Below are 17,433 nucleotides of genomic sequence, written 5' to 3'. Positions count from 1 at the left end.
AGTATAAAATATAAACTACACGGATTTTTGAAGACTTTGAATGAAAAAAAAAAAGGCAAAATATCTCAATATAATTTATACTGATTACATGTTAAAATAATATTTTTATATAGTGGGTTAAATAAAATAAGTGACAAAATTAATTTCACCTGTTTTGTTTACTTGAACGGGGTGACTAAAATTTGTTGTCTTGTTTTGTTTTGCTTGCTGACCTAGCCTATTCCCCAAAGGAGTGATCCCCAAAGAGACTTCTCCCTCCTCAGGTTTGAGCTGAGTCCTTCTTTCGGGGAAACTGCTTCCTCCGGGGCCCCCACCCTTGCCGTCTCAATGGAGCCTCCATCTTCTTGAATACCCCACCTCCTGACCAATCAAAGTCCCTTCTCGGGATTTAAAAACTTGGCACTTCATGGATTGTTTGGCTGGATTTCAGGTTCTGGGTTAGAAATCATTTTCCTTCAGAATTTTGAGAGTATTGCTGCAGTGTCTTCTACCTTCCAGTATTGCTATTTCAAAACCCTGAAGTCACTCTTTTTTTTTTTTTTTAAGATTTTATTTATTTATTTGACAGAAGGAACACAAGCAGCGGGGAGTGGGAGAGGGAGAAGCAGGCTTCCCGCCAAGCAGGGAGCCCAATACGGGGCTCGATTCCAGAACCCTGGGATCATGACCTGAGCCGAAGACAGACGCTTAACGACTGAGCCACCCAGGCGCCCCTAGGCACTCTGTTTCTTAATCCTTTCCTTGGACGTGACCGTTGTTCTCACTCTAGAAACTTGTAGGTCCCTTCTCCTGGCTCTCGGTGCCCTTGAAGCTGCTGTCTGGGCCCCTGCAGCCAATTTAGTAGTCTTAGCAAGCACTTTTAGCCCACGTGATGGATTAACTAAACCCTTCTTTGTTTATCTAGGATGATGCATTGCATTGTTTCCTAGAAGACTCCAGACCAAACCCTCTTGCACAACCTCCCTCCCCCCCCCCCCCCCCCCCCCCGCCCGCCCCACGCAGCAATACACAATCTCTGAGCACCAGGATAATGTGTGTAGCTGGCAACGCTGAATTGCGTGCAATCAAGAAGGGTTAAAGACCACTGTCCTCCCCTTTTACTGATTAACTGCCCTAAAGTTTCTGTAAAAATCTTTGGGGCAGGCAGAAACCTCAGGGTTGGTTTTTGGACAAGAGTCCACCTTCTCCCTCACAATCCTGGACGACTTCAAGCCCTATTACAAAGCTGTCATCATCAAGATAGTATGGTCCTGGCACAAAAACAGACACACAGATCAATGGAACAGAATAGAGAACCCAGAAATGGACCCTCAACTCTATGGTCAACTAATCTTCGACAAAGCAGGAAAGAATGTCCAATGGGAAAAAGACAGTCTCTTCAACCAATGGTGTTGGGAAAATTGGACAGCCACATGCAGAAGAATGAAACTGGACCATTTCCTTACACCACACACAAAAATAGACTCAAAATGGATGAAAGACCTAAATGTGAGACAGGAATCCATCAAAATCCTTGAGGAGAACACGGCTGCCTCAGCTGCAGCAACTTCTTCCTAGAAACATCGCCAAAGGCAAGGGAAGCAAGGGCAAAACTGAACTACTGGGACTTCATCAAGATAAAAAGCTTTTGCACAGCAAAGGAAACAGTCAACAAAACCAAAAGACAGCCGACAGAATGGGAGAAGATATTGCAAATGACCTATCAGATAAAGGGCTAGTATCCAAAACCTATAAAGAACTTATCAAACTCAACACCCAAAGAACAACTAATCCAATCAAGAAACGGACAGAAGACAGGAACAGACATTTCTGCACAGAAGACATCCAAATGGCCAACAGACACATGAAAAAGTGCTCTCAACATCACTTGGCATCAGGGAAATACAAATAAAAACCTCAATGAGATACCACCTCACACCAGTCAGAATGGCTAAAATTAACCATTCAGGAAACGACAGATGTTGGCGAGGATGCAGAGAAAGGGGAACCCTCCTACACTGTTGGTGGGAATGCAAGCTGGTGCAGCCACTCTGGAAAACAGTATGGAGGTTCCTCAAAAGTTGAAAATAGAGCTACTCTACAACCCAGCAATTGCACTACTGGGTATTTACCCCAAAGATATAAATGTAGTGATCCAAAGGGGCACCTGCACCCCAATGTTTATAGCAGCAATGTCCACAATAGCCCAACTATGGAAAGAGCCTAGATGTCCATCAACAGATGAATGGATAAAGAAGATGTGGTACACACACACACACACACACACACAATGGAATATTATGCAGCCATCAAAAAAAAAACCACGAAATCTTGCCATTTGCAACGATGTGGATGGAACTAGAGGGTGTTATGCTGAGCGAAATAAGTCAATCAGAGAAAGACATGTATCATATGATCTCACTGATATGAGGAATTCTTAATCTCAGGAAATAAACTGAGGGTTGCTGGAGTGGAGGGGGGTGGGAGGGATGGGGTGGCTGGGTGATGGACATCGGGGAGGGTATGTGCTATGGTGAGCACTGTGAATTGTGTAAGACTGATGAATCACAGACCTGTACCTCTGAAACAAATAATACATGATATGTTAAAAAAAAGAAAAGAAAAAAAAGATAGTAGAAAGGGAAAAATGAAGGTGGGAAATTGGAGGGGGAGACGAACCATGAGAGACTATGGACTCTGAGAAACAAACTGAGGGTTCTAGAGGGGAGGGGGTGGGGGGATGGGTTAGCCTGATGATGGGTATTAAAGAGGGCACGTACTGAATGGAGCACTGGGTGTTATACGCAAACAATGAATCATGAAACACTACACCAAAAACTAATGATATAATGTATGGTGATTAACATAACATAATAAAATAAAAATTTTTTTAAAAGTTGAAAATAGAGCTACCCTATGACCCAGCAATTGCACAACTGCATATTTACCCCAAAGATATAAATGTAGTGATCCAAAGGGGCACCTGCACCCCAATGTTTAGAGCAGCAATGTCCACAATAGCCAAACTATGGAAAGAGCCCAGATGTCCATTAACAGATGAATGGATAAAGAATATGTGGTATACATATACAATGGAATATTACTCAGCCATAAAAAACAAAACAAAAAAAAAAACAAAAAACAAAAAAAACCGAAATCTTGCCATTTGAAACAATGTGGATGGAACTAGAGGGTATTATGCTAAGTGAAATAAGTCAATCAGAGAAAGATAAGTATCATATGATCTCATTGATATGAGGATTTTGAGAAACAAGACAGAGGATCATAGGGGAAGGGAGGGAAAAATGAAACAAGACGAAACCAGAGAGGGAGACAAACATAAGAGACTCTTAATCTCAGGAAACAAACTGAGGGTGGCTCGAGTGGAGGGGGGTAGGGGGGATGGGGTGGCTGGGTGATGGACATTGGGGAGGGTATGTACTTTGGTGAGCACTGTGAATTGTGTAAGACTGATGAACACAGACCTGTACCCCTGAAACAAATAATACATTATATGTTAATTAAAAAAAAAAAGGACTCCGCTTTCTCCCCAGCTGGCTGGTCCCCTGAATAAAGCTCATATTCCTTTCCAATCAAAACTCGCCTCTTGAGTATTGGCTTTCCGAGCAATGGGCAGCCAAACTTGGGTTTTTCAATAACACTCTGAACTTTCTCAATGGTATGCCCACGGGTGGGTCTACTTTCGTCCATTGGGCTGAACATTTTCAGTCGGGTGTTCCCCCCAAGCAGGAAACTCATGAGCTTCAGTTCTGATCAATTTTCTTGAATACTTCCAGTGATAATTTCCTCCCCTCTGTTTGCTCTGCCCTTTCTTTATGGATCTATAAAGGAGAGACAAGATCTCCTAGACTGGTCCTCTAATTTTGAAAAATCTTTTTCTCTCCTAGTTTCTGTTTTTCTTGTTGCTCTACCTTCTATGTGACTCCATGACCTTTATTTCCTAACCCTTCTACAGTTTTCCATTTTTATCACATTTTTTAATTTCCAAGAGCTCTATTTTGTTCTCTCACCACCCCTTTTAATAGCATCCTATTCTTGTTCTGTGGATGCAGTATCATTTCTTTTTTTTCCGAGGATGGTCCAAATGAGTCTTTTTGTTGTATTACTGTTGTCTTTTCTTCCTACATAGTCTCAAGTTCCTCTAAGTTGCTTTTTTCTGTGTGTTCATTTTGGTGTCTACCTTTCATGGTAAAGATTTTCCTCAGATGTCTAGAAATCCTTGGCTACCCTGTCACCATAAGACTGAAAAGCTGAAGGAAGCTCTGAATGCAAGGGTGTAGCTTGACAACAGTGAACTTCAGCGTAGGACCATCTACTTGGACCGCCTGGTGGGCAACTCTGGATGTCAGTGCCTTTAAATCCTTACTTGGGGGCTGGTCAAATTTTCCAGAGAGACTTTAGTCTCCTGCCTACGTTGTGAAGCTCTGACTTGCCCATTTTCCCAGAACGGGCAGAAGGACTGCAAGGTCTCAGCGGCAGTGTGCACATGGCCACAGAATCCCCTTGCTTTTAGTACAGTGTTCCTGCCTCATCTCTGCCCAACGCCCCCCAAACCGTAGATCCTCCAATTTACTTCCTCCAAACCTCCCGTCTTTTGTGCCAGGTGGGAAAAAGGTTCCTGGCATCCAACTATTAATTTTCCCAACCCTTTTCCTGATTTTAGTCCCCTTCTTCCCCTCTACTTCTACTTGAACCTGATGCTTCCAATTTCCTGGTCTTTTGCAGATTTACTGCAGAGTAAATCAAGGGGGGCTCTCGGCTTTCCTCACTACCAGTTTGTATTTCCATAGTCTCGAATCTGCGAGACCATTTACCATCTGTCCTTATGCTTCCCAGCTTCCAAAATGTTGTTGCTGTTGAGTCCCTTCTGTTTTGCTTGACTTTGTGGGTTTATGTCTTTTTTATTTAATCCCTTTAAATGGAGTTTTGATAGAGATCCAAGATAAATGTATGTGTTCCATCTGCCATCCTTACTCCGGAGTCACATCTCCAGGAATTTCACACTTCAGCTGAGACAGTAGAGACTGGGATTTTCAGGAGCATTATCCTATTAATCCTGTTCTTTATTTTTATATGACATTTGATTCTATTAACAGCTTCTTCCCTAAAAGTATACCTCAGTGGCATACCGAGGCCCAAGCACTTAGGGCAGTGGGCACCAGAGGCCAACTCAAGGAGCCTATAGATATTTTAAAAGGATACAATGGACTAAAAGTCTGTCTGCTTATTATTATCAACCCATGCCAGCAACAAAACAAGGTCAATGATAAAACACTCCTTTCTGAAAAATCATTTGTTAATCTAAGTTCTAAACAATTTCTACAGCTACTGTTGATTTTTAAAAATATATATGGGGGCAACTGACTAGCTCAGTCAGAAGAACATGAGACTCTTGTTCTCAGGGTTGTGAGTTCGAGCCCCACGTTGGGTGTAGAGATTACTTTAACAAAAAAATCTTAAGAAAAAAAAATATATAGAATATATATGTAGGCTTCGATACAGCACCTTTCTATGTCTTGTCCTTTAACAAGGAAATTAATTCAGAGAACATGGAGAATACAGTAGGCCTGTGACACGCACAGACTCAACTGCACACACATTTTGAGGACACATTTGAAATGGTTCCAAATTGTCCCAACTCACTTAGGCAAAGGGCACATCCCCAACCCCCGAGGTACTACATCTCCCAGCACAAGAGGGATTTGACAAATGGGGCACCTGGGTGGCTCAGTCAGTTGGGCATCTGCCTTCGGCTCAGGTCATGATCTCAGGGTCCTGGGATCGAGCCCTGTGTAGGGCTCTCTGCTTGGCGAGTCTTCTTCTCCCTCTCCCTCTGTGCGCGCTCTCTCTCTCTCTCAAATAAATAAATAAAATCTTAAAAAAAAAAAAGAGGGATTTGACATTAACAACAGCCCAGCTATTGAAAACATGAAGAAGCTGAACTCCAGTTAGTTCAGTTCTGTCATTCCACATGTAACATTCTCTAAATCTTGCAGAACTCTTTTGGAAACACTTCTTCATGTTTTTCCTTCCTTTCCCCCCAAAAATACAGTAATGTAATTAAAAAGTATTGATCCGTTCCTGTTTCCTTGTTTCATACTGTAAATTTTACTTTTATTTTTAAAATTTTTTCACTGGCCTGGTTATATAAACAAAGTTCAATTGAAGAAAACGTTCACTGTCTGCTTTCCTTTTCAGGCTATTATTATTATTAATTTTTAAGATTTTATTTATTTATTTGACAGAGACACAGCAAGAGAGGGAACACAAGCAGGGGGAGAGGGAGAGGGAGAAGCAGGCTTCCTGCGGAGCAGGGAGCCCAATTTGGGGCTCAATCCCAGGACCCTGGGATCATAACCTGAGGCAGAAACTTAATGACTGAGCCACCCAGGCGCCCCCAGGCTATTATTATTTTAAAAACTCCCCTGCTTCGGGTGTTAAATTCATTGGGTCCACCGCTGTACCTCATGTATTAAGTTTTCCCACCAGCACCACTGGCCATTCTACAGCATCTTTATATCACGGAGACAATCCTCTGTCAGCGTTTCCTTTTCCATCTGTTTCTAAATGCAGAGCTTTCCTAGGGCTTGGCATGAGCTCTCTTCTCATCTTTTTATCCTCTTTTCCAGTGTAAGTCAATCCATTCCCATGGATTTCAATACAATCATAAGGCTGTTGACTCTGCACTGACCTCTCTAATCCAATTCTCTTCTGAGTTTCAGACCCATGTCCAACTGCCTAATGGACATCTCAGTTTTAATGTCTTCCAAAATCCAATTTCATTTAATATGTCCAAAGCCAAACTCTTGATTTCCAAATCCTCCTGCCTCGCTTCCCCTGTCGCTGTCCTTATCATTTCAGTATAAGGCACTACCGTCTACCCAGCTGTTCAAGCCACTCTTGCTTTTTCCCTGTCTTTGACCAGCGTATCCAAAATCAGTGAATTCAGTCAGTTAAAGCTCTAAAATATGTCTTGAGTACATCTGCTTTCTCTCCAATCCCACCAGACCAACTTCATCCCTCACCCGGACCAATGCAATTGCTTCCTAACTGGTCTCCTTAATTACACTTCTGGCTTCTCCAAGCAGTTCCCTCAAAGAGCAATCAGAGCGATCTCAACATACTTAGAAATTTGAGAAACTCCCACATTAAGTCCTTGGCCTGCAGGTAAGAGTTATCATGGCAGGGAAGGCCAAATGGACATCTCTAAAACTGCACCTGATTACATAAAAACAATCACAAACGGGGTGGGGAGCGGGAGATTAGCGTCACCCTTAAGGATCTCAAGGATACAGGAGGGGTGGTCCCTATCAAGTCTCCATTTAAATCACGGGTCTGGCCTCTGCAAAAACTGGATGGGATGTGAGAAAATGATTAATACCGCAAGCTCAACCAAGTAGTAACCCTGATTGCTGCTGCCATGCAAGCGTGGTATCTTTGCTAGAGCAGATTGGAGTGGTCTGAGTACATACAAGGTGGCTGCCGACCGGGCCAAATGTGTTCTTTTCTACCTCAATCACGAAAAAGGATCAGGAAGCTCACATTTACATGCAACAGATAATAATGTATATTCATATAACCCACACACTTACAGGGTCATCATGGTAATTCTCCTGATATCGGTCAAAATATAGTCTGACTAGATCAGGACCATCTGGATATCCCACAGAACATCACATTGATCCATTACATCAGACTGGCCTGGGAGCCAAATATGACCCACCTGTTTTTGTAGGGCTCACAAGCAAAGAATGATTTTTACATTTTTTAATGGTTAAAAAAAAAAAAGATCAGATGACTGGGCAGAGCACAAAGGATTTTTAGGGCAGTGAAACTATTCTGTATGGTATTATAATGGTGGATACATGTCATTACATATTTGTCAAAATCCATAGAACACCAAGAGTGAATCATGATGTAAACTATGAACTTAGGGTGATGATGTGTCAACTCAGTTTCATCATTTGTAACAAATGTACCACTCTGGAGGGTGCTGATAGTGGGACAGGCTATGCATGTGTGGGGGCAGGTAGTGTATTGGGAAATCTCTGTACTTTCCACTCAGTTTTGCTGCAAACCTAAAACTTCTCTAAAAAGTGAATTCAGAAAACAAGATCAAAATATGAAGAATATTTTGTGATGCGTGAACACTATACGACATTCAAATCTCCGTGTCCGTAAGTCAAGTTTTGTTGGAACACAGCCACAACACTCTGGGCCCCTTGTGTCCAATGGCCAGCAGACAAGAAGTCAGCATCTCAGTAGGGTAGCTGACCCTGGCCAGCAGGACAAGGTCTAAGTGCTGTTACACAGGGAGGGTGTTTGAGGAATTCAGAAGATCATGCAGGTGCCTCTTGGTACCCCCTTATGACAGCCCACTGTGTCTGTGAATGGACAGGTGCAACAACCATGGCCTGAGAAGGGTATGAATATCAGTCTCAGACCCTTCAGGAATGAGGGTTTGTGTCATCCAAGCAGATAAGCCACTGAGACCAGCAGAAGTGACAGCGGAAGTCCGCTGCAGAACTGCTTGTGGAAGGAAGGCAGGTTGGGATGGAAGAAGGAAAGAAGACCTCTAAGGGGAGGTCACGGATGGCCTGTGTCTTCAGCGTATTGCTCTCAGTGCATGGCACAGCAGGCCCTCAATAAAAGCGCTGAAGGGACTATTATTTCCGTCTTTGACTTTACAAGTGTGTTGAATGTTTTCATATCCCATACTTTGCTTGAACCTTCCGGAAGAAATTTTTCCTATCTCACCGCCTATCTTTCCGCTCACACACGGGGCTCCCCGGCCGCTCCCCTCAGAGTCTCCCGCCCGGGGAAGGCGCCCGCCTCGTCCCCGCCCTGCGTCGCGGGTACCCGGGGCGCTCCGCTGCGGACCCGCCCAGATGCCCCCTCCCTCCCCCGCTCACCGCCGCCGGGCTTCCAGGCGCGCCGCGATGCGGAGGCGCCGGGCCTGGATCCGCTCCTGAGGGTTGTCAGAATGTATGGACGGCCCGAGAATCGGGGTGGACAAGTGTTCCTCCTCCTTCTCCTCCAGGACCCCCAGGGGTCCCGGCGGATTCATGACAGTGCCTCCCGCCCCAGGCAGCTCCGCCCGGACCACCAGCCAGACCGCCGCCCGGTTGCTAACAACAAGCCGTTGCCAGGGAAAGGCAGTCACCTGACCGGCAGCTGGAGTGCGCGCGCGCGCGCGCGCACACACACACACACACACACACACACACACACCACCTCAGGCCCCGCCCACCTGCATTTGCATGCCCGCCCAGGGCTTTATCCTGGAGAGAGCATGCAACTTAGGCTCTACCTTCGCGGGGTGAAAATGACATCAGTTTCATTCAGCACTGTACAAATAGCGCCTAGCATAATACCTAGTATGTAGTAAGTGCACAACCAGTGTTTGCTGAATGAAAGAAATGTACCTAGATGTATCTGTGTGCTCACTGCGGTTATTTATAATATTAAAAAACTGGTATGACCCCCAAAATCCATCAACAGGGGAACTGACAAAGCTTTCATGGGATGGAAAACAATGCAGCCACTAAGAACGGATCTGACCTAGAGAGAGATTAAGATGTATTAAACGAAGAAGAGATGTAATACAATGTGTAGAGTGTGATCCAAGTTCTATATTGGAAATGTATCTAGTATATAGGGAAGAAAAATGAACAGAAAGTAAGGCTGATATCAAAGAAGTTACTGCCTGTGTTCTCTTCTAGGATCTTTATGGTTTCAGATCTCACATTTAGGTCTTTAATCCATTTTGAATTTATTTTTGTGTATGGTGTAAGAAAGTGGGCCAGTTTTCCCAACATCATTTGTGGAAGACATTTCTTTTTCCCACTGGATATTCTTTCCTGCTTTGTTGAAGATTGACTGTATAGTTGTGAGTTCATTTCTGGGTTTTCTATTCTGTTCCACTGATCTATGTGTCTCTTTTTGTGCCAGTATCATAATAGTGTTTTGATCACTACAGCTTTGTTACTGTAACTTGGAAGTCTGGAATTGTGATGCCTCCAGCTTTGCTTTTCTTTTTCAAGGTTGCTTTGGCTATTCGGAGTCTTTTGTGGCTCCATACAAATTTTGGGATTGTTCTAGTTCTGTGAAAAATGCTATAGGTATTTTGATAGGGATTGCATTAAATGTGTAGATTGCTTTAGGGAGTATAGACAGTTTAACAATATTTGTTCTTTCAATCCATGAGCATGTAATGTCTTTCCATTTCTCTGTGTTGTCTTCTATTTCTTTCATCAGTGTTTTATAGTTTTCAGAGTACAGATCTTTTACATCTTTGGTTTGGTTTATTCCTAGGTATCTGTTTTTGGTACAATTGTAAATGGGATTGAGTCCTTTCTGCTGCTTCATTATTGGTGTATAGAAATGCAATAGATTTCTGGGGCGCCTGGGTGGCTCAATCAGTTAAACATCTGACTCTTGATTTTGGCTCAGGTCATGATCTCAGGGTTGTGAGATCAAGCCCCATGTGGGGCTCTGAGCTGGACATGGAACCTGCTTAAGACTCTCTCTCACTCTCCCTCTGCCTCTACCCCCGCTCCCTCTCTAAAAAAAAAAAAGAAAGAAAAAGAAATGCAAGATTTCTGTACATTGATTTTGTATCCTACGTGTTGTATGCAAGTACACTATATTTTTACACCTGAAACTAATAGTACACTGTATGTTAACTGACTGGAATTTAAATAAAAAATAAAAAACCAAAGGGATACATACACCCCGATGTTTACAGCAGAACTATCTACAAATAGCCAGATTATGGAAACAGCCCAAGTGTCTGTCCCATCTACTGATGAATGGATAAAGATGTGGTGTGTGTGTACACACACACACACACACACACACAGTGGAATATTACACAGCCATAAAAAAGCATGAAATCTTGCCATTTGCAGCGACATGGATGGAGCTCAAGTATTATGTCAGAAAGACAAATACCGTATGATTTCATTGGAATGTGGAATTTAAGAAACAAAACAAGCAAGCAAAGGGGGAAGAGAGAGAGGTAAACCAAGAAACAGACTCTTAACTATAGAGAACAAACTGATAGTCATCAGAGGGGAGGTCAGTGGAGTGATGGATGAAATAGGTGATGGGGATTAAGAAGGGCACTTGTGATGAGCATGGGGTGTTGTAATCAAGTGTTGAATCACTTATATTGTACACTGCATGTCAACTAACTGGACTTCAAATAAAAACTCGGGGAAAAGAATTAAACTGTAGAAATTAAATTAATATCCATTATTTCCCAAATTTATTGTTTTAGTAAAGCTTTCGATTTGGGGGAAAAAAAAACACAAAGTAGTTGGTATCTCTGGGTGTGGGTCTATAGGTGGTTTTTATTTTCTAGTTTAAAAAAACTTTACAAATAATACAAATCACTTTGGATGTAATAAAAAAATAAAGTTTATTTTTTTTTTAAAGAGTGGTGACAGGAGTTCCTGAAGAGACTGCAGCAGGCAAATGTCACAGGTGAGAGGGATTTGGGGGTGGGTTGTAGGTGTAGGTCCATCTTGATAATTCACAAACAGAGTCTGGTCCTCACTGGTAGGCAATACTCCAAAAAGTAGAGCTGCTTTGGAGAATTGACTTACACTAATAAGCTCACAAAAGAAAAAGAGGATACCCTAATTTGAGCAAGAAACTACAACTGACACACAAGCATGTGTATTTATGACCTGTGACCAGCACATGTCTGTGGATAATCTACAAAGGAAATCAAACTATAATTGGCAAGTTTCTTGATGTTGTACGATTGACTGCAATGAACTGAGGGGCCCACAATGGGTATAACTTGCTACAAAGATTCGATAGTCCTTCCATCCCATCCCTGGGTAAGTTTGGGATGATAAATGCAAACCCTTCTGGATGTATGGGCTTTCTTTGCTATGCTACAGGCTCGCCATCTACCTTCAGTATATAGCCTTTTTCCAGAAAAATGATACACTGACTAGATTTTAGTATATGAAGTCAAGTCACATACTTAATTCCACATCCGTAAGATTACACCAAATCATCTTAATTGGGGTTTGGGAATTCAAACATTTACGTAATTTCTTGGCTTATTCCTGTCTCCCAAATTTGTGTGAATTTTACTAATAGATTCTCAGAAGGCAATCTTCTTTTACTCATTTCAAGTTATTTTTAGAACTGCCTCACCCATCATCTTCATGTATTGACTACCAAAGGTACAAAGGACAGAACAGGAAAGGGAAGGAAGAAGGGAAGTTTCAAGAGTAGGTCATAAGGCTTAGGGAAGGGTTCAAAGTTATTAGCAGAAACCGAGGACCTACCTTAGACCACACACTGTGCTAAATACCTCCTTGCATCATTCATAGCACATACACATGACTGCGGTAATATTACTGATCCCGTTTTACAGGTGAAGAAACTGAGGCTCAGAAAAAAATAAGTAACTTGCCCCAGGTCGAAGCCTGCCAGGCTGAACATGACTAAGAAACAGTCATGGCATTAAAAGCTTGGGAGGTGTTGAGAAACTTTCAGAATAAAAGCAAAAAGAAAAAATGGAAGGAGCAGACATCAATTTTTCTTTCAGGAAACTCATGAGCAAGGAGAAAAGACGAGAGCAGGAAGAAAAGCAGGACATTTTGGAGGCACAGCGTCTCCGTTTGGACCGACCCAAGCTGCTTACCGAGGACGCACCTGCTATGCCGTCAGGCACTCTCTCGGTGTTGGGAGGTCTGCAGAGAGAAGGGCAGGGATAACTGCTAGGGCAACCAAGAGGCTGGGAGGGACAGGGGATTATGAGCACACTGCTGGAGAACTAGCCTGGGTTACAATATGGACATTTTCTCCTCACCTTCTTCAAACCTATTACAGAAAAAAAATTTAAATGCCTGCTGCCAGAGATCAATTCTGATGTAAAAGACAGGAAATAGTCTCAGAAGCAATGTTAGAAAATATGCGGTTTTTCTTTTTTTTTTTTAAGATTTTATTTATTTATTTGAGAGAGAGAGCGCGCGCGCATGGGGGGAGAGGGGCAGGAGAAGCAGACCCCTGGCTGAGGAGGGAGCCCGATGCGGGGCTCGATCCCAGGACTCCAGGATCATGACCTGAGCAGAAGGCAGTCGCTTAGCCAACCGAGCCACCCAGGTGCCCGAAAATATGAGGTTTTTCAATAAAGCTTATTGTTTAAGTGTACCAAGTGTGGCCATTCGGTTCTTGTGGAATTAGCCTGGAAAATTAACATTCTTTCGATAGGAAAATGTTTTTAAGTATGAGACAACCACTTTACAAACTAATTTAAGTGTGAGCCAGTTATCATTATACACTGCCCAGTACCCAGTTCTGGGGAAATCAAGAACAGGACATCATGAACAGCTGTTAACTGCCACCAGGTACTCTGCTTTCTGAAACAAGGCACAGGATTACAGAGCACCCAGGAGCAAGCAGGCTGATCGTTCTTTTTTTTTTTTTTTTTTTTTAAGATTTTATTTATTTGAGGGCGCCTGGGTGGCTCAGTTGGTTAAGCGACTGCCTTCGGCTCAGGTCATGATCCTGGAGTCCCTGGATCGAGTCCCGCGTCGGGCTCCCTGCTTGGCAGAGAGTCTGCTTCTCCCTCTGACCCTCCCCCCTCTCACGTGCTTGCTCTCTCTCATTCTCTCTCTCTCAAATAAATAAATAAAATCTTTAAAAAAAAAAAGATTTTATTTATTTGAGAGACGGAGAGAAAGAGAGAAAATGAGTGGGGGGAGGGGCAGAGGGAGAAGCAGGCTTCCCGCAGAGCAGGGAGCCCCACTGGGGGCTCCATCCCAGGACCCTGGGATCACGATCTTAGCCAAAGGCAGACGCTTAACTGAGCCACCCAGGCGCCCCTGGGCTGATCGTTCTTTAAACAAACAAAACGAAAAACCATTTAATGTTTTGCTCTAAAATAGTAACTCTGAGACAAGTGGCTGGACATTATTTTTCTCCTCCTAGCTCCCTCCCCTCTTGTACCTTCCAAGGAAAAACAAAGAAGACAATCTGAAAACAGTTAAAAGGATTTAAAAATTATTTACTTTTTACTTTTATTACAATAAATATTTATCAATAATAGAATTAAACAATTTTAAATTAAAACCTACTGCATTACTTTTGGGATTCACAGCAGCAGAAATAAACATAAATCCAGTTGAAAGGGCAAGGCTTCCAGAATCCAGTGGCAAGAAACAGTCAGGTCTTGATTATCTGGGCTACCAACAGGGAACAGTACTACCAATGATGCAAAAGTAACAGTGTAATGCATAGTTGTAATCTATTTGTGCATCAAATTATCTAAGACTTCACAACACTGCAGCTAAGGAATTTAAGCAAGTTATGAAGCCCCATTTCTGCAAGGGCTAGGTTTTTTTCCCCCATTGAGCCCTTCAGCACAACTGTTCCGAAGCTGCCTTCGGGCCAGGAAAGGGCCGCATCATCATTCAGAGCCAGAAGCCTCAAACCCGGTGGAAGCAGCTATCTTTCTCACTCACAATCCCTGGTGAAAGGGAAACAGAAAGCGACATATTTCAAGGGCCTTCCTTGGGGATGGAGATGAACTGCAAATAGGAAAGACTGTGGTTCCAGATAAGGAAGAGGCTTCACAGAGTTATGGGCTCCATGCTGCCTAAGTCAACAAGAAGAGAACAATCTAATGAGGGCTTACCATTTTACAGATAATCAAGAGAGTATGTACATATAAATGAATGTATCGTACATATAATGCAGAAATATGTGCACATATTGAATACGTATATACACGCACACCACACATAACCAGATAAAATAAATGCTACGTTATTTACTATGAACACAGCAAGTTCTAGAAAGACCAATTATGAATATGCTCAATTAAACTACCTGAAAGAGAAAATGAAAGATTTTGTGCTACCCTTTATCTTCCACTCTAATATATCCTACTTGTCGCAAACACATTCTGGCTGCTTACATGGAGCTGTTTCTCAGTACCTGAGAAGGGAGGGAGTCATCCTTTTGTTTCAGAATACTACAGAAAGCAAACTGCAATGGCCCACGCGACACAACTCAATAATTGATTAGGCCATGATTCCTGTCACCTCTTCCTAGTCACAGGACATGAAGCCTTACTCAGAAAAGTACCAACTTCTTTTCCTACAGTTGGCTGCAAATTTAACCTATTCTATGTTGGATGGGAGGGAAAGGGGACAGGTAGGTGGTACGGAGTTTGCACCTGGGCAGTAATTCACTGCCTCCCCATTACCCAGAGGAAATGCTACTTTTTTAAAAACAGTTGAAATTTGGAGTTTAATACTGAAGTCTGCTCTCTTGGCACATTTTGGAACAAGCAAGTCATTACATGTCGCTGGGACTTTGTCTCTTGAAAGCTAATAGGGTAAGTTAGCTAAACAAAATAACCTACAATGTTAATATTGTGGGTAGTTTTAATTAGCAGCTGTTAGAGTTTGATGCTAAATGATACCAGTAATTCAAACAGATTTAAAATGCAACATTCACAGGTCTTGCAAAATGAAAATTCCCCCCATAACGGGTTAATAACATCAAATACTAAGCAGGTCCCAAGTAAGGTCAATAACTTACTCTTTGGAGATAAAAAGTTCTTGTCAAGAATATCAGAATCTAGAACTCATGGCAAATTGTGTATGTTTTAATAAAAAAACAAAATCAATTCTAATCTTAATTATTACCCACAGAAACTGCTCAAGAGAAGACTTTAGCCAAAGAACCATAAGGCATCCCCAGCATTTAGCCATTCCTGGTTTTTCGGGGTTTTTTTTCTTTTTTTAAGATTTTATTTTTTTAAGTAATCTTGACACCGAACATGGGGCTTGAACACACAACCCTGAGAACAAGAGTTGCATACTCTACGGACTGAGCAAGCCAGGCTTCCCCACTCCTGGTATCTTGAATGCTGTCTCTAAGTTCCATGTAGCATTAGGTACCATACGGCCATGATCCAATTCACAAGCTTTAAAAACAGCACCACTCTGATTTAGCCTACCTTTCCTAAAATGATTCTGTGAAGAGTAAAACAATGTGAATGGGTCTGTAGAAGACCAGACAATCCTTCTGTTACGTCCAAATGGACTTTCCTATAGAGATAAGCCCTTGTTAAAATATTCTAAAATCGGGGCGCCTGGGTGGCTCAGTTGGTTAAGCGACTGCCTTCAGCTCAGGTCATGATCCTGGAGTCCCAGGATCGAGTCCCGCATCTGGCTCCCTGCTCGGCAGGGAGTCTGCTTCTCCCTCTGACCCTCCCCACTCTCATGTTCTATCTCATTCTCTCTCTCAAATAAATAAATAAAATCTTTAAAAAAAAAAAAATTCTAAAATCAGTCCATGTACCATTTTCCAATTCTGGGACCCTGGCCTTTCTGACCAAATATAACACAACTTCCTCATACAGGCCACCTGTTGAGAGGGCTACAGATGGCAGAACATCTTTTGCTTCCCTAAATATTAGCTCATTTAAGATCTGACTAAAGAGCGGGTCCCTGCTTAAAAACAACCCCCCCCCCCCCCAAAATCAGCTAGATTACTATCTCTTGCACATTTGTTTATTAAAGAGCAAAGCGTATTACTAGCTTTGTGGACGTTTATTTTGCACTGTAAAAACACTGCAGTGAATTAGCCAATAAATCCCACTCCCATGGTTCCACACAAGGAAGAAGTTAACATGTCGCCACTTTCTCTGGAAAAGCTACACAACCATGATTTACCATATACCCTAATGTAACTGCCTGCCAAAATGTCAGTCATCTGTGCCACTGTCAAAGATGAAAAGTAAAATATGCAAATCACCTGGGTTACATAATTAACAAAGGAAAAACCAGAAATTTACTTAAGCTTCCTAAAATGTACAGAGCATCACACTTTCAAGTTTCACAGTGATTAGTTTAACACCGTTTTACTGTTAAAACTGTCACTTAAAATGTACATGTCAAAGTGCTTCAAATGCAGCAAATTAAAATTCCTTCTGGAAGGTTCCAGTACTGGCAGCTAACTAGGAAGGTTATTCACCCACAGGGTGTTCAAGAAAGGGCATGCTCTTACAAGGACACCTCACAGGACAAAGAAAATCCTAATATGACCAGAAATCTCCTAGAGTACTCAATCAAGTCCAGAACCGAGGTCAAGATAAAGGCCACTCTGGGGCGCCTGGGTGGCTCAGTCGTTAAGCGTCTGCCTTCGGCTCAGGTCATGATCCCAGGGTCCTGGGATCGAGTCCCACATCGGGCTCCCTGCTCGGCGGGAAGCCTGCTTCTCCCTCTCCCACTCCCCCTGCTTGTGTTCCTGCTCTCGCTATGTCTCTCTCTGTCAAAAAAATAAATAAAATCTTAAAAAAAAAAAGATAAAGGCCACTCTGAAAACAGGAATCAACACAACAACCAAAGATTTCTGTATTTGTTTTTGGCTTTCTGGGGACCCAAAGTCAAAAGT

General features: G+C 42.6%; 1 protein-coding gene across 1 annotated transcript in view; it reads right to left on the bottom strand.

Annotated features, from left to right (window-relative positions):
- DRC1 (dynein regulatory complex subunit 1) overlaps positions 1 to 9,200 on the bottom strand; it is a 43,095-nt gene extending 33,895 nt beyond the window's left edge. Inside the window, exon 1 of the mRNA XM_035000738.1 lies at positions 8,913 to 9,200. Coding sequence (XP_034856629.1) covers positions 8,913 to 9,067 — 155 coding nt within the window. The 5' untranslated portion in view covers positions 9,068 to 9,200. The remainder of the gene's footprint in view (positions 1 to 8,912) is intronic.
- Positions 9,201 to 17,433: the final 8,233 nt, after the last annotated feature.

This window comes from Mirounga leonina, unplaced genomic scaffold (genome assembly GCF_011800145.1).
Source record: "Mirounga leonina isolate KUSES-001 unplaced genomic scaffold, KU_Mleo_1.0 Mir_125, whole genome shotgun sequence".
NCBI lineage: Eukaryota > Metazoa > Chordata > Mammalia > Carnivora > Phocidae > Mirounga > Mirounga leonina.
This window is presented reverse-complemented; position numbering and strand designations above follow the sequence as displayed.